We start from the raw sequence: 18933 nt of genomic DNA on the forward strand, positions 1-18933 counted from the left end.
CAATCAGTGTCGTTGAATTGACATTACTTTTTTAATTACTTGCGAATCATTTATTTCAACACATCTTCAATTGCGGGTGGTCTTAATATTTGTAGTTTCAGTTGTGTTGTCACATATTTCCCTTCTCTATCGCTGATGTTTTGTCCCCGTCGGTTGGCGACCAAACGATTTTATTTATCTACTCGGGAACAATATTTCTTAATGTGATGTTTTTTTTAAGATAATACATCCTATAAAAAATGATTTGTGTTCGATTTCAATTGAAGCCTTCTTATTCATTTACATCTTTAGGTAGCGTCTTCAAGCGGGAACATAAGTTATCATCGAATTAGAAAATAAAACTGTGCTTTATTTCTACAATCTTAGGTACCGAAAAGCATGCCCACAATTTCATCCACACAAGATTTTCAAATATAAGCGCCCCCCTTCCCCTTAAAACTTCCGATTTTTAAAACTTGTTATATAAGGTACAATGAGGAATCATGTTTTACCAATTATGAAAAACGATGACATTTTGACACTTTTTATTAAAATCAAAAATCATTATTACTAATAGTAAATATGAAACTATAGTATTCAATTTTCCCCACGCCGTTCATAAGCGTTCCGGCCGAAATTAAGCGCTGAAAAAAAACAAGAAAATCTATAATCATAGGTAATACGCGCTAAGTCCCATTTAGCCCCTTATCTCTGTAGTTTTATTAATAATTATTTTTTTAAGAAAGTAGATTGTTGTATATTTTGTTTGATTATTGTATTTACAAGAAAACTGAGTGACACCATTTTTTTTAGTTGTTACATGTATTTTTGCAGTGAGATAACTCCTTATCGAATAGACTAGTTTTTATTTTTCTAGTGTTGGGCTACCCACCTTATTTTTAATAGTAGTTTACCTATACAGTTTTATTAAAACTTTTTTTCTAATACAGTCCCGGGCGGTGACATCCAGGACGGCCGTCGTTTACGTGATCCTGCTGATGGGTGCGGCGGCGTCCCTGGCATTGGCCTTCACGTGGGATAAACCCGTGGGGGGTCGCTCCTGGCCCACCCTCATCCTGACCTTCGTCTTCGCCCTGGTCGGCTGCACCTCGTCCGTGCTGTTCATCCCATTCATGGCTTCCTTCAGGCCACGTGCCTTGGCCGCCTACTTCACCGGCGAGGGCATCGGAGGCCTCCTGCCCGGGATCATCGCTCTGGCCCAGGGCGCGGGCGGCGACCCCCAGTGCGCCCCCGACGGCACCCCTCTACCCCCCCTGCCTCCGAACTTCTCACCAAAGGTGTACTTCCTCTGCCTCTTCGCGCTCATGATGTGCAGCGTGTTCGGGTTCCTTCTTTTGGAACGGAGAGGTCGTGGAGCGCACCAGATGGGTCTCCCCAGGGAGAAGATGGAGGAGGACGACTTCAGGTGAGGCCAGGATTACATATACATGCATACCCCGCAAGCCGCATAAAAAGGTGTATGGCAGGGGATGTTAGAACACCAGCCGTTTACATTTGAATGGGCGAGAAGCCAAGGGATACAAGTGATTTTCTTTCCATACAGAGTTAGGTACAGAAATTGATAAAAGAAATGCACAAAATACTCGGTGGACATGGGATAAGAGTAAGGCTCGACGTCGAGCGGAAAATTAAATTCACAGCTAAATATCTAGCCGATCTTCTTTGTTTTCTTCACCTTATTTCTGTACCTAATTCTGTTTAGAAAAAAATCTTTTGCAACCCTTGGCTTCTGACCCCATCGTATGAAAAGCAAATGCTAAAACAAGATTACGACCAGCATTTGTTAAAGCCCTTTATGCTTCGGAGGAAAAACAAATCCCATATCCATCTGTTCGGCTGAATATCTCTCTTTAATTTATCGCTTCTGTCGGATCTGGAAATGTAGTGGGGCCCTAAGATGATGTTCTCCTAGTCGCTCTTAAATATATCCATTCTCAATTGCTCAAGCAATCTAACTCTTGCGCGGAGCCTGTAAGGCTTTAGCGGCACCAGGCCTAATTCGCGTAAAATCTGCGTAACACTTTCCGTAACCCCGGAGAAGTTTTTTTTTTACGAGTAGGGCAGCTTTCCTCTGTATTTTATTCAGTTCACGGATTAAGTATTTCTACACAGGATCCCATGTACTCGCTGCATATTCAAGGTGTGGTCGGACGAGTGGGAAATAGCACCTCTCTTATACTTTTTACCCGAAAATCTTCCCACAATACGCTTCACGAATACTAGCTTCCTCAGGGTTCTGCTACAAATATTCATTATGTGTGTTCCCCACGATAGGTACGCAGTTATAGTAACTCCTAGGTACTTCACTTCGTGTGTTGTCTTTATTTTAATACCATCCACAGCATAAGCATGGTTAAATTTGAACGAACTCGGCAAGAAATTTAGCGCCGTGCATATACACAGATAAAGTTAAGAGTCCCGACTCTGGATATTGCTACTAAAACAGATTCCTGTTATTACGGCCTCATGATATAGGAGCCAGCTGCTTATTTAGGATATTTCTCCATTAATAAAACTCAATTGAAGAATTAACTTGAGTTTTCTCCGGTTAAATGAGACAAAAAGCCGTTGAAACGGGTCATGAATCGGTGATAATTTACCAATAATGACCTGAAAATATGAATATATATATTTTTTAAAGACAAGAAACCCATTTTCATCTCCATTTCAATTTCATTGAACTAATACTGAAAGTGTGTCCTCTTTCATCATCTTTCTTATCGCTTCTGAAGTTATAAACAGACGTTCCCATGCGAGGACGCTGAGAAAATTATGTAAAATATTTAATTTACACTCAAAATTGCACATTATAGCTTACAACATTATCATTTGTCATAACTGAAGCAAAAGTAACAGATACCAGAATAAAATCCATTTTAATCCTCATGTAGTCCCTTTGTTACATTTTAATGTTCATGTACCCACATTTACCGAATAATTTGGATAAACGGAGTCGCTTTACGGATAATTCGGATTACTCCATCTCGAGTCATCAATCTATCTTGATGATTCAGATCTCAGACTTAAGTTGCAATTGAAGTGGTGTTTGTATTTTAGAAAATACCTGCAAATCAAATCAGTTGAGATAGATTAAGCGTGGTAAAATCAAGAGAATGGTGGGTTTATCTTGAATGATTTTATTCATTGTCTCCCGCTCATCAAAAACCAATTGGTACTGATGGAGTACAATATGACAATTGTAAGTATTTTTACGAGAAATATTTAATTTAAAAAAATGTGAGGTGATAGCGGTGGACATGTTGGCGGCTGGCGAATCAGTTTCAATTAGTCTCGTTGAGGTCTCGTAATACCAAAAAGGCAACCGAATCAAGTTTGAGTCGGAATCAAGACTTGAGCAACGTTCTGGAAATAGGTCCTCAGTTGCGATGCGTTCCCATTTACCGAAATGTTTGCTGCACTTCGGAAGGTAGCTCGCTCCAACACTTTAAAGAGTATCCTTTAACTGTATCCTATACGTGGCTATACACCTTAACCTTCCGAGCAAGGTCATTTTACCCAATACACGTCACGCCCATTATAACAACTGTATGTCATGCAGTTAATTTAAGTAGTATTTAAGAATGAGGAAATGCTAAACACTTGAGTTGAGAAAATTAATACATGATAAAGCAGAGTTAAAAAACACTAAAACTGCACTGAAACTAGCTGTAATGTGTATTTAGCTTTCAAGGGTCAGTGACCATTTAGTGACTTGTAGAGCAATTCATTTTTAGCGAGAAATCACTCCATTCGCATATATGCAACCTAGATATTTACTTTAAAACCTTATGATGAAGTAAATGGTGTTTTCTCGGGGTAAATTACTAATTAAGTTCTCTCTAGATTTCCAACCGGGTCAAGAGAGCCGTTACTGCCAGCGCTTCTTTCACTCTACGTCCCGATTAAGACCATAAAACGACTGGCGTCTACATCACAGTCTCATACAATTGATCATTTATCTGTATGAAAGCATACGAAGGAATGCAATGAGTTAATATCACTATATAATGGACAGTTTTTTTCTTTCACACTGATACATTGTAAGAGCATTTAATGCCACTTTTTTATTAAAGTATTTCATCCATCACCTCCATCTCACTCTGAGGCTAACCATGGTATTCACATCAATTCTACCCACATCAAACCTGTTTTTTCCCTTTTACTTTTGATGGCCTCTGCCATGTAATTTTCTCACTCTCCTCCGTCACATTTGATGTCTCTCAGCGGCCCGTCACACGCATTTTTTCATCGTAATTATTGTGTCCATCAAGGATTAAGTGAAACTTGAATACCATGATATGTCTAGACCTTCAGCCATCGTTTCTTGAACGCACTTTAACTGCCCATCTCAATGCATAGAAACCTCTGAAGGTGAGGGGTGGATTTTTGCTAGTAATAGTCTAGTGTGTGCCAGGCCTCTAGCCTTGGTATTGCCTCATGTGATGAGACCTTGAGGCCTTGTGATGGAGAGTTACACTTAACTCCACATAAAACCTTAAACTTAACTCCATAAACCCTTTTCAGTATAGCAGGAGTCAAGTACTGAATCGGAGCTGAGAGACTAATTATGTTCATATAATTCTTAAAAATGATTGCCCATAGGTACTAACTTTCCCGCCGTAACAGCCACAGAAAATGGATTTTCCATCGTCTATACTTGAATAAGAACTCTAGATGACTTATTGCGCAGCCCAGTGCTAGAAAGTAAAAACACTAAAACGATTATTAGTGAACAAATGGAAACTGAATGAAAATCCGTAAACAACTACTGCTTTCGCAATAGAACTGAGGGGACCCTTTGGGTTGAAATGTCCCTGGTTCCAATCTCAGGAGAATCCTTTGAGCACCTCGAAGTCATCGAAGACCGAGGGGGGATGGAAAGAGCTAACTACCCAGAATGTTTGATATACATACTCAGACGTCCGTGGGTTAATATGGGGTGAGCCACACCCTCACCTCAGGCCTCTAGCCTTAGTATTCCTCATATGATATTCCCTATATTCACTCACTAGGGGTAGAATAGAACTGAAATCACGAGTCCTTACTGAATGATTTATTTATGTAATATGGAATCGACGAAACCAAAATTGCATGTAACAAAGCTATTAAAGTAAAGGGACCATAAACCCTATTCTCAATTTCAGCCGCCTAACTTGCATTTTCGTCTTCATCAAAGAAAAAATGTACCGAATTTTCTTATTGTTGACTTCCAATTTTTAACACCCATTAACTCGTAACTGAATGAACAAAACGAAACATAGCAAATAATTCATTTAGAGTGAAATATCGCCTTGAAAACGATTATTAATCTGAAATAATTTGATCGACACTATCGACTTTACGAGATATCGATCACTAATCGCTATAGCTATCTACAGAAAAAATAATGGATTTCTTTAACCCTAACCACTTATATATATGCATTTCCCTTCCTTTTCTTAGGTCAGAGGTGAGATCGTACAACGAGGGGCCACCCAACGAGGAAGACATCCCTTCTCTGAGCACCACGCAGTTGGCACTCCTGCTGGCGATCGCTTTCTGGGCCTGCCTTCTGGCCAACGGCGCCCTCCCCGGCATCCAGACGTACTCCTGCGCGCCCTACGGCACTTCCGCCTACCACCTCTCGGCCACGCTCTCCGCCATGGCCAACCCTGCCACGTGCCTCGTGGTCTTCTTCACGCCCATCCGAAAGTCCTTCTCGCTCACGCACTCCTTCGCCATGATTTTCACGTGAGTATAAAACTCATCATCATCATTGGTCAACAATACTAAGATTTTTAATAATAAAACGTTATTGTACTTTTCCACACGATTTAATTAATACGACCGGTTTCGTCGCAGAGGCGACATCATCAGGTACAGAATCCGTTATAATCGTACCATATCATCGTACCATAGTATCGTGTAACCGTTATAACGGATTCTGTACCTGATGATGTCGCCTCTGCGACGAAACCGGTCGTATTAATTAAATCGTGTGGAAAAGTACAATAACGTTTTATTATTAAGAATGGATTTTCACAAAGTAAAGCCAGAAACAATCAAGTTTAATACTAAGATTGGTTTGACGCAGCTCTCCACTCAGTTCTCCCGTCAGCTAATCTTTTCAAACTTATATATTTATCTGTTCGTGTACGTGAATATTTTTCACATCCTACTTTACCTCTTCCATATATTTTATTCGAGGTCTTCCTTTTCCATTCATGCCATCCACTTGTCCCTCGACGATTGTCTTCATCAGGCCATGTGAAGATGTGGCCTATTAACAGTGGCGCCGACTCCATGCATTTCCCTCTGAGGCAGTGGCGGATACAGATGGGGGGCGCAAGGGGCGCGCCCCCCCCCCCTTGCGGGTCCGCCTGTATTGCCGAACATTGCAAAACCACAATTGTAACTTTTTTATATCATAAGATGGCATTGTCTTTTACATGTTTATAATCACTATACATTTTCATATACTTTGCCTGTGACTTGATCATCTTTTATTACGATAAAAGTATAGACAACTCAAGATATGTTGCGCCCCCCCCTTGAGTTTTTTCTGTATCCGCCACTGCTCTGAGGGGGCCTGAGCCCCCTCAAAAATTCGTTATAGGTGTGAGGAAAAAATGTGCCAGGCTTGTTGATTTTCCCCGGAGTGTTCAGATATCGATATTCGAGTTATCAGGGTTCTAATGTCGATCATATGACTCTTCTAAAATGCTTTGAAAAAACTTAAAACTCACCACTAATAAAATTTCCCGGGGCAAGATCCCGGTTTGGCCCCCCCCAATATTTTTTGCAAGTCGGCGTCCCTGGGCCTATGAGGCTTTTCCGTCTTCTTATTATGGTTTTCATGAGGCTTCTCATCTCTCCTACTCTTCTCAGGAAGTAAGAAAACAATTTATCATATCTTTAACCATTGACGAAATCAAAGAAAATAACTCGATTGAAAAAATTATCACGCTATTACTTGCGGATGGCATACCTGTCATAGCAGAGACTGAGAGGGGTTTGAGAAAGATTCTGGTAAATATGGTTAGGGGAATTGGTAGATGTAAGCTGAAAATAAGCTCTAAGAAAACCAAGTTATTAGTATGCAGCAGAAGAGAAGAAGTTTAGACTAATATAAAAATAGGAGAAAAAAAAACTGGTCGAGGTGTATGAATTCAGTTCATTGAGGAGCAGGATAAATAGCGATGGGAGAAGCAAGAAAGAAATTATCAGAATAGCTAAGGCGAAGAGAGTATTCCACCAAAGGAAAGATCTGCTTACAGCTGGAAATTTAAATAGTGAAGCAGAAGAATGACGGGGATCAAATTGATCGACCGGGTAAATAATGAGAAAGTCTTAAGAAAAGTAGTAGAGAAGAGAAGCCTCATTAAAACGTTGATAAGAACACGGAACAATCTTACAGGCCATATCTTGAGACGTGATGGTCCTATGAAGACAATCGTCAAGGGACTAGTGGATTGGAAGAACGGTGAAGGAAGACACCGAAAAAATATATGGAAAAGGTAAAGAAGGATGTGAAAGAGAATACATACTTAGGTGTTAAAAGATTACCTGATAATAGAATTGAGTGGAGAGCTGCGTCAAACCAATATTAGGATTGTTGACCGGCGATGATGATGGTGATAATTAAATAGTAGAGAATATAATGGTTTTGCCAAAGCAAAAGTGATGACATGAATAATTCTTCTCAAGGAGGTAGAGTACTTTCTCAAAGAAAGAGTTTTCCTCACTTAAGGAACTTCTCCGGGTAAAAATATATTTTTTAAATTACGGTCGCTCATCATCTGTTGCTGAAGAGACATAACTTCTTTCTTCATTTTATGACTCCATATTTTCCTTTAGCTATATCTACATCTATGAGTATAGGCGGATTTAAGGAGGTAAAAGGGGGCACGTGTCCTCCCCACCAGACGCTTAAATTATAGAAAAAATGTTTTATACGGTTAACGTTACGTTCGTTTTGTGTATTACGGGGCCTCAATAATTTAATTTCGTATTAAAAACTTTAATGTTAAAATAAAGAGAATTTTCCCACAGTTATTATTGTATCTTGTTTTTAATCTCCAGTATAAGTATATCATTTGCCTGTCAGACCCTTGTATCCCCCCCAGAAAAATATTCTGGATCCGGTCCTGTCTATGAGGTACCGTGCAAGCCACTACCAAGGTTAAGCGGCACTCACCCTAGCCTTATCAAATACGCGCTCGCTTGCTGGACACAGGCCAAGCACATAAGACAACTAGTTGGGGTCAGACCAAAAACTAGGATAATGCTAAGGATATGAACATCTACCTCTACATAATACCCTGCGAGCCACCCCAAGGGTGTACGGCAGGGCGTGATCAATCACCAACATGCAGCATGAAAGAGGACCGCCACATGCACACCACACGGTCTTAAAATATTGCACATTATAACAAAAAACACGCGCACATTCGTGAAAAGGCAAAAATTCCCAACGGTTAGTAATAGCTATATCAAATCCATTCAAGATTTGAACAATGGAAAAAATAAAAACGTGCAATGAGTCGACCTAGCGAGAGACGCCATTAATTCTGTTAATAAACACACCGTTGCTATCCTTAATAGTACGAGGAAACAATAACATTTTAAATCTCCCTGTTTTGCAGTCTATTTCCTTTATTTTCATGCCGTGATTACGTCTACCGTAGTAAGACGGCAAACGAAGGATACAATTCACTAAAGCCTGAATCACACGATCATTTGTTCCATCCCTTCCCAGGGACAGCTCCAGCGATCGCTCCAATGACGGCAAAAATGATCATTTCACACGATCATTTTTCCCGATGGCTGTAGCAATGCAAATCCCATCTCTTTTTCCATCACTCGGCACGCTCGTTTTCTCCGTCGCTGAAACCATCGCTGGCACCTTCCTTCACCTAATCAAAACGCACGGTCGCTAACAGCGATTGTAACGCCACGTTTGGCAATGAATTGAATGACAGTTGTAAATACGGAAATTGACGGAATTATCGATAGAAAAAAGTACTGTGGGAATGACCGTGTGATTAAAAAAATAATGGGTCGACCGATCACTCTTTTGATCCCTGAAAGCCTATCGCTAAAGCTATCATTCTGTGGGACGGAAAAAACGATCGTGTGATCCAAAATTAACACAGATGAGTGTCTGGTGAGGAGAAAAATATTGAAATTCTGTTCGAAAAAATATTTAAGTAGGAGTCAAAGGAGAGGGCATAATTGGGAGATGGAACTGCATATTGACCCAAAGGGCAGGCGGGCAGTATATCACCCCATAGTTCTTCTTTATTTACTAAGAATAATTATTAGTATCAATTTAATTCTGTTGGCCTATTTAAAAAAGAACACAACATAATTATATCATTCCAAGGAAAGAGAAAAAAATATTTTCTTTGGGGTGTCGGTGACACCCCACGTGCCTTCTAATATTACATTTCGCCACGCGCCCTCTCCTGGGTTAAATAGAGAGTAAGTTAGAGGATATCAATCATAATTATAAGCAATGAAAGGAGGAATTAAAACAATGAAAGAGGAGTTTTAAAGAAGCGAATTGATGTCGAGTATTTCGTTAGAAAGTGCGAAGGGAAGAAGTGAATAAACTATATGAGTGGTGCCTCGATCACTGTAGCATCAAGATAAATTATGGAGACGATAGATGAAAGGAGTCTGTGGGTGATCGAGATACGGAATAAAGTGAAATAGGTGGAGAGGAAAATGAAAAGTTTCTCGACATTTGGTCGATGAAGAGACGGAGCTTTGGGAATATACATGGAGATGGGAGAAAGGTGATTGGAGGAGATATTACTTTGGGAAAGGGTGAAGATATTAATCAGAGAAAAAAATATTGCCAAGTAGGAGAGGGGAAGAAAGTGGACTGGCTTTTTGTGTTAAACATGCCGCGGCGGAAAATATTTCCATTTTATATAATTTGGACGTATTCGAAAGCAGGAATAAAAGAACTACCAAATCAAAGTTTGAGAGGATACTAGCAATGTTAATAAGAAAACAAACCGCATTGGGCCACAGCTAGTGTAGTCGGCCAAGCACATTTGTGCTTCGGCTATGTTTAAGTGACGTGTACGTGATATTAGATTAGTGGACTCCAAATTGTTTGGCTTATTCTACCAGACAAATCTCATGAAACTACAATCATAACGAAAATACCGGTATTATGCAACGCTATTAATAATAACTGGATTCTAGGCACGTTAGATCTCAGGAAAATCAATACATGCGACGAAATACATATCGTTTTTTTAAGGGAAATGTGTTTTTATGGCTCATAAAACATTTCAAACATTATTAATACTGCTAAAGCGAGATATTAGATTCAGCTAAAAATTGAAATCCTGCATTTCACTGCATTGGTGGAACGGCATATAAGGTATAAGCTGACCTTGTAACAAATCAGGCCAATATACTCGTTTTTACCGACACAATGTTTTAAACAATGCGAAGAAATGCAATGAATGATTATGTAAGCCAAAATCATTCGTGCTCAATTTATAGGTGAGGCATATAAGGAATCTAAAGGAGAGGAAATACATGGGTGAGTATGATTGATTCCAAGTGAATGTCATCAATTCTGACTGTTACGTAATTAAACCCCAAGGGACTTAACTGTGATGAAAGGAAAAAAATGTGGTTATAGAAACAGTTTTACGACGAGTGATCGTGCGAACTTAGGTAGAAATAATCTAGGCGAATGAAAGAAATAATTGGATACATGCATGATGCAGTTCTTTTCCTTGAGGTATCTGGGACACTGCTAACTGTGAAATTAATCCAGCGAGCCGCTGATCTCATAGGCTAATGGAAGACTTGCCTTTTTATAACGATTTTTATCAGTTTTTCTTTTTTAATGGATATGGTTACGCGGTACTAACGTGGTCGACAGGTACAGTTCCGTTAGATATTTGTTGGTCTTCAGTTGCATAAAGCGATATTTTTTCAAGTAAGAGCCCACAAAAGTTTAAAAAAATCAATAACGCGTACCCCTGCATTAGAAACGAAGGGAAAATACAGAGGAAATGATTGAAAAATGGATAGATTCTTATTGAACAGCAGAATTTCTTTTAATTTTTAATATTACAAAGAAGTGCAACGTTAATGAAGAAACTCGAAACAGGCATTCATGTATTCCATACTAAAGACTTACGAACATAAACTCAGAGCTAAAGAGAGCTGTTTTTGCTCAATATCAACAATTGAACAGCAAAATCTTGGACTGACTGCAAACATTCTCTTTTTCTTAGAATTAGCTGAAAACTAAAAGTGCCCTTTCCCCAGCCTTACGCTACGAAAGCGAATTCTATGATGGCACGCAGCGACCCTTTCCTCCGAGTTAGTGAACCCCGTTGAATACCTATTGCGAAGGCATCATACAAATAATCGATTAATTTTATTCAAATTACACTTTATAATATTCGAGGATAAGAAATGTCAGAATAATAAGAAAATCCTGTGGTTTTACACGTTCTTATCCCGTTCTGGTGGGAATTGGGCTGACTTCATATCCGAGCATGGTCTAAAGGCCTGGTTACACGGTACATGAGAATGTACAAGAAAATGTGAGAATGTCTGAATCTCAGAATGAACGCGAAAATGCACCGTGTAACCACGCAAAATGTAAGAATGTATGAATTTCTGAACGCCTGCTCTAATTTCATTCAGACAATCATACAATTTGAACTCAGAGTCACCTGGTGGCAGAATACGAAAACGACACATTCAATCCATCTGGCTTGTATAGGCGACTTCTTTGTTTACGTACGGCCCCGATAGTTATTTCGATTTTATATGATCTTCATCATCAACAAAATCATAAATACCTACGTAAAGGAAATATTTATTATCTGTATGCTTATCATTTACCTATATCTTTCAAAATATATTTATATATGCATATGTTTCTTACGTGTTTGACAATAACTATTGTCATGAGTTTTAACATTTTTTTTCCCCTGTTGTTCATTATATACATTAATGATCTCTGCTCCCGCATTAGCAGTAAAATACGTTTATTTGCTGACGACGCTGTCATCTATCGCGAAATTAGTGATCACTCTGACTATGAAATTCTATCATATGACTTAAACAACGTTCATTTGTGGAGCCAATAGTGGGGACTCAAACTTAATCTGAGCAAATGCATGGCGGTACATTTCTTGCGGAATTCGTCCAACTCTAACCATGTTTATGCAGTGGATGGCATTAATGTAAAAGCAACAGACGAAGTGAAGTTCCTGGGAGTTACGATAACCTCGAACCTCACGTGAGGAACACATATAAAGAATATTTGCGGCACAGCCCTAAAGAAATTAGGATTCGTCAAGCGTATTGTGGGAAGATTTTCGGATGAGAAAGTAAAAGAAAGGTGCTATTTCGCTCTCGTCCGACCGCACCTTGAATATGCAGCGAGCATATGGGATCCGGTGTAGAAAGACTTAATCCGCGAACTGAATAAAATTCAAAGGAAGGCTGCGCGTTTCGTCAAAAACTGCTACGGGCGTACAGACAGTGTTACCCAGATGTTAAGCGAGTTAGGCTGGTAGCCGTTGGAGACTCGGAGGCTGCGCGCTAGGCTTAGATTGCTTGAACAATTGAGAATGGATATCTTTAAGAGCGACACAGAGCCACATAATATTAGAGCCACACTATATTTCCAGGTCCGATAGATGTGATAAATTAAGAGAGTTGTTTTGCCGAACGGATAGATATGCGAATTCGTTTTTCCCCCGAACCGTAAAGGACTTTAATAAACGCTAGTCCCAACTTCATTTGAGCACTTAATTTTTTTTAGCTGTAAACGGCTGGTGTCCTAACACCCCCTGCCACACGCCTTTTAGGCGGCTTGCGGGGTATTATGTAGATGTAGATGTAGAACATATCGTGAGCGCAATAAAAATGCAATGTATTATCTTTGAATTCCGCAGATAAGAGAGGCGAAGTAGATCCTTTCATTTTGAAATCAACAGCAACTGAGAACTCTTGTGAAGAATTTAATAGATGTAGGATTAGCGAGAAAATTCTAATCCTTTATGTCACTTACTAATACAATCCTCAAGAGACATAAACTGTCTTGAATAATGTTGAAAATAATGTTGAAAATTATGTTGAGTAATAATGTTGAAAAAAAACAGTTAAACTTAAAAAGAAATTTAAATGTTTTTTTCAACATTATTACTATCGTTATTCAATATTGTTACTCAAATTCTTTAAAAAATGAAGCACGGGAAAAAATTATAACGGAAAAATATCGTGAAACTGATAAAGAATAATAAAGGTGCAGGGTGACGGAATGAGCAAATGATTATTATACAATCGTATTAATTGATGAAAATTAATGTGATGAATGATACTGCTAAAGGCACTAACAGTTCATTACGATTTTTTACAGCATCCTTGGTTTGGCAGCTGTCGCGGCTACCGTACTATCTGGCCTGGCTCTGACGACTGCCCTTCTCTCCCCAAAACCACCACTAATTGGATATAAATCCGGGGAAGTCCTCATCGTAAGTTTATTTCCAAATAACATTGGGTAAAAATAGTACTGCGGTGATGCATCTGTCTGCAAAGAGAACAGCTTGCGTTCTCGAATGTCGCCTTCTAATCGAGGGATCACATGTATGCCGTAAGTTTACCGTGTCGGGATACATTTTTTCTGTTCAAACTCAAGTAGACTGTAATATATATGAATATGTATGACTGGTCTCTTTCGGTTGGTATATAGGTTAATGGTATCTATGAACCGGTGCAGCTTGTCAATACAGTACATAAATAGACAGTACATAAATAACTCACTCGAATTATTAGGGTAAACAGTTTACCCATAACTGGATTTAAAGTCGTTTTGAGCCACTGACAGGACGGAAATGACAATAGCATCTGATTTCAAGCGCATTATTTAAGAATCCTTTTTTGCGACCCTTTTTTTCCTCAAATAAAATGATTAATTATGCCTTGAACTCGCCAATAATTGATAATACTTGAGGAGTACCCAAAAAATGGCTAGAGGAATTCATTGAAGCAATTTCCACGAAAAAAAGTCCATGTTCATCGGCGGAAAAATACATCTGTATCAGAGAGAGGAGCTGCCACTTCAAAGTAGTAGTATAGTAAACACCCGCTTACTTCAAAACGATCTAAGTATTGAAGTTGATGTATAAAAAAAGTTTTTTTTCAGTAGGCTTTGAAACCACTTTTCAGAAAAAAAAATCTAATATTTAGACCAAAAAGGCGAACATTTTCTTAAGAAATGAAACAAATTTCTAGGTAATGCAACAAATTGTCAATTTTTTCATTTCATTTCAATGCATGGAATCAAATCCTCACTTTAATTTTTGCTTTGAAATATTTTTAAATCTCTATTATGACGGAAATATGAAATTAGTGTCTCCTCAGAAGCTTTTATATATTATAATATAACCACGTTATAATTTCTGATAGTCCAATGGCCATCAATTATTTAAAAAATTAGATGAGATTAGACGAAATGAAGGGAAACCAGAAATCTCGAAGGTTTCAAAACACAAGTGGATCGTAACTCATTGCGTTGGCTGACGTGTATCAGTGTTCTCTTTGGCTAATTAATCCCATACCTTGCTGAGATAAAGCCCGATACTAAAAGCGTTTTGATGCATATTATGCAAAAATACATAAATTTCACAAGATGTTTAGGATAACGATCACAAGCCAGTCTAGAACGGGGTCGGAGTCAAGATCCTTATAATGATCGACCGATATGAAGTGGTAGAGGGGGGGTATCCGTAACACGAGTATCTAGCGGCAATAATGGGAAATTCCTCGTCCACCTTCTCTCCATAGTAAACTCCATCCTTTAAATGGCGCCGAATGAATTAAAGGCCACGCAAAATGGAAGGTCGTGAGTGAAAAATAGCGGCTTAGGTACTAAAGATAAGACCCCACAGAAAGATGGAGATCTAAAGAGAGGTAGATCATCGCGTCTCAATAAACTGCAAAGGATTTTTACGCTATTGCTGGCCGGGAAAGATGTTTAATGGTCATATTCACGTGAGGTGCAAAATGAGAGGTCCAAAAATCGTCAAAATCACCTCACGTAATTAATGGACGCCCACTGAGAAGACGGCTGTGTCAAACTGGCCCATAACTGGTCTTCCTCGTAACTTCTTATAAGTTGAGGCCTAATTTTCCCTCCACTTCTTTCTCCGGCATATTTATTTACGGATCAACTTACATGTCAGAACCAAATTGGAAAAAAATTTGAAACCTTTTCGTTTCATGACACTGTTATTTTCCGATATTAAGTATTGTCCTGATTTGCAGGTTACCCAGGTTACCTAAATAACAATTATTTCATCCCATGGTTTCCACTAAAAGTGCATTTGCCCTAGAAATGTTATCATTCGCAGCTTATTTTCCCGTCATCGTGGCCGAATTCTCTCTGCGTCACGGAAATATGCCAATACATCGGGAATTTTGATTATATAAATGTGCTTGATGCTGGAAAATTTGATTGTTCCAAGTGACCCATTTCCGTCCGTGAAGGTAGGCGCAAACTCGATACCGCCTAGTGTGAAAAGCCTCAAATGATAATAATGCTGGCGATATTTGTTTTTAATTTTTTTCGAAGTTAAAAGCTAAATCGAGCCAAACCTCACGATATCTCACTAATGGGTAAGGGGGGATTTAAAGGAGGAATGGATCTCCTTAAGATAAATTAGCCAAAGTGAACATTGTGTCTTTAAAAGTTTTAATTCCTACTCATTTTGAAATACCTCATGTCCTAACGAATGCCGTCATCCCCTTTGGAATTACCCTACCTCTCGCCGCAACAAATATAGGATCTATTCTTATTGATTGCTTATTGTTATTAATAGGTTTTTGATTAGCTATGGCTATCAAGTTAGTCACAAACAACTGGGAAGGATGATTTTTCTGTAATTACCTGAGTAAATACCCAGGGTCATAAATAATAAATCATGAACTCCGCTTATAATTCAACTCGGGACATCATTGCGATTTTCCTCTACCCCAGCGGTTACCGACCTTTTTTCCTCCCGCATGTGTATAAAACTAATATTGTACCCCAAAAAATGTAACGTGCACATTTTATTACACAATTTCAATACGGGTAGGTGAAACTTTTAATGATAAATAATAGTATAAATAGATACTTCGTTTTAAATACCCCATATAATATGCATATATATTTCCTGGTTAAGAGGTAGATAGTTCCTGGCGTCCGCCATTACCGATTATTTTCGGCGTACCCCCACTGGTTCGTCGCCTATCCCTAAGGGGTTCTCTTATACCCAGTGGTCAAATACCTGGTTGACCCAGGTACTAGTGTACCCTGACCACAGTGCAAAATCTATCCCTACTCATTAAAAAATATTTATTGTTGCCTCCTTAGGTTCTGATTTGGATCGGCCTGACCATCGGTGCGGTGTACACCAAGGTTGGCGTGGCCGGTGCACTGCAGGAGGTGGATTCCCGGGCGAAGACGACGGGCCGCGGGCCGCTGCTCTGGTACGGCGCCATCACGCAGGCCGGCTCAGCCGTCGGCTCAATCATCTCCTTCCTCGCGGTCACGGAGTTTCAATTGTTCGTCTCACCACCGCCGTGCTGATCCGCAGACCGAAGGCCAGTCGGGAAGGCGGAAGAGCCTTCGCAACTATTAAGTGGAGGGCTCCAAGGGTCGTGCCAATTTAAAAAAATGATGCAGACATCTTTACGAGTGCTTCCGAAAGTTACGACAACGTTGGAGAATATTTTAGACCCTACCATAAACACGGGGAGAACTCCTTACTTAGCTCAAACATACACATTTATAAGTGATTCCACTCTTCAACGTAGGAGTACTTATGTTTCGAGTGCCAATCGTTATGTGGAGGACCCCACGAGTCGTACCAACTTACCGTACCGAATGCGGGTGCTTCAAACATCAACTCGTATGTTGGAGAATATTTTGATGGGTATGAATAAAGTGGAGAACTACCTAAGTCGTGCCAACTTTTACGTGATATTAGAGCTACCAAAAACCCTACCAATATAGAAAAGTGACTGGCTTTCGCGTGTGGTGCCAACTACCGTTGTGATTGATATGAGTGCTTCCAAAATCTCAAGTAACGTGGGAGAATATTTTGAGTTTCAATAAGTGGACACTTTAGCTACGTCACATATGTGCATACGAGGCGGATATCGATACAAATTCTTCCCAATCTAAAAAAATGTAGGAGAATATTTTGTGACCCTTCTCAAGTGTGAAGTACTCCTCAAATCATACTAATCTGGAAATGACGCGGATGAAGCTATTCCGAAATACAAGTAATTGAGGGAAAATATCCTTAAAGTCATTTCCCAAGATTTAGATATTGTTGCATGAAACATTTGTGAAAATAGGTGATCTTCACACCATTGTGGTGAGATACTAAAAAAAACAGGATTCAAAGGATTAAATGGTCCATTTTTTGTGCGAGAGATGGGTTTGGGTAAAGAGTGGAAAACATTTGTGCTGGCATTGGTGTAACTTAGCTCCCAAAGGAATACAAGCTATTTTAACGAGGATTCAGGAAATGCTGATATGATTTCAGTCTAATTAATCAGTTTCAAGGGAGAGAGGATAAGACTGAGGTTAGAGTAAATGTGATTCAGGACCTGAATAGGAATTTTTCGGGTATTCTTCCAAGTTTTACCTAAAGTTTACATGAACACACAATGCAGCTTTGACGACATACCATTCTTAAATGCATGCCACATACTAAATATTCCCATGCCTACAAGGGAAAATAAGCATTAAGACCACCCCGAACAGAACTTAGAAAAGCAACACATTATTTTGCAACAATAGACCAGGAACGGTGTCGGCAGACCGAATAGTATAAGTGAGAACTCGCCATGAGAAGAAAATTAAAGATTTGTACAATTATTTTGTGCCTACGATGAACTAGGTGCAGATTGAAAATCTCATCTAAAAACGCTTTATACCCACAAGAAAAGACTTACTGTTCAGGTACTAATAATAAATTCAGGTTTAGGTTCTAATACGTGGATACGTAAAAATTTCTGGTAATTTTATAGCAGTGCAAAATGGAAAAAGTGACATATATATAAGAAAAGTTTCAAAAGAGCGTGATTCGTTTAACGGAAGCCTTTGCCTTCAACCTAGTAGACTCCTGCCATTATAAAGCCATTTATTGCACCATTATACATAGCATCGATTTTAGCACATGATGTATTTCCTAACGACCAACAATGCGAGAGAATTCATGGCAATATTCCCATCAACATATTCTTTCCTTACTGTCGCCTTGGCATTACTACCAATTGATTCACAGTAATACACTCTCCGCAATACTTAATGGTGTTTACCAGGATCAGTGCAAAGGTATAAGAGCGGTGATGACGTAATCTGCACGCAATTAAAGGCGGAAGGTAAATATTTGGAAAGCTTACCGGTGCCCTGAAACTTGTGAGCACTCAGAATGATTTGTACATTCCAACGCCAGCCACTGATCGAGAAAGACGTGAAGCCATAATGGTGGCATGGACGGGATATATATCAGTATTTGGTAACACAGGGTAACAATGCCATATTCACCAACTAATGTGTTCAATTACTGACACATCGCCAGACATAATGTATACAATTATGACGCCTAAGCATGTGACAAATGTATCAATGTGAAACATTGAAATAAAAACATTTGAAGTGTTTTTTTCCAGATATCCTACTATGGTGTTCTCTGATTTTTTATTCCCATTCTTTTCTCTTTTACCTTTTCGGCCATATTCATTTTCTCCTCATTCTATAAGCGTATTTATAAGACATTTTTCATAATGCCCCCTTGCAAACTAAGGAATAAAGATATTTAAAACACATTTATTGGAAAATGAAGACTTCGTAAGGTATAATTAATTGATTTAGTAAACTCGAAAAGTCTTCCTGCTCATAGA

At 39.1% G+C, this 18933-nt stretch overlaps 1 protein-coding gene across 2 annotated transcripts in view; it reads left to right on the forward strand.

Moving 5' to 3' along the window:
- The window catches only part of LOC124159271 (solute carrier family 52, riboflavin transporter, member 3-B-like), an 81308-nt gene extending 62598 nt beyond the window's left edge, over positions 1-18710 (forward strand). For both annotated transcript variants that reach the window (XM_046534969.1, XM_046534968.1), the window contains 4 exons: positions 930-1405; positions 5443-5730; positions 13394-13508; positions 16391-18710. In XM_046534969.1, the coding sequence (XP_046390925.1) occupies positions 930-1405; positions 5443-5730; positions 13394-13508; positions 16391-16606 (1095 nt within the window). In that variant the 3' untranslated portion in view covers positions 16607-18710. The remainder of the gene's footprint in view (positions 1-929; positions 1406-5442; positions 5731-13393; positions 13509-16390) is intronic.
- The last annotated feature ends 223 nt before the right edge of the window (positions 18711-18933 follow it).

Source organism: Ischnura elegans, chromosome 5 (genome assembly GCF_921293095.1).
Source record: "Ischnura elegans chromosome 5, ioIscEleg1.1, whole genome shotgun sequence".
NCBI lineage: Eukaryota > Metazoa > Arthropoda > Insecta > Odonata > Coenagrionidae > Ischnura > Ischnura elegans.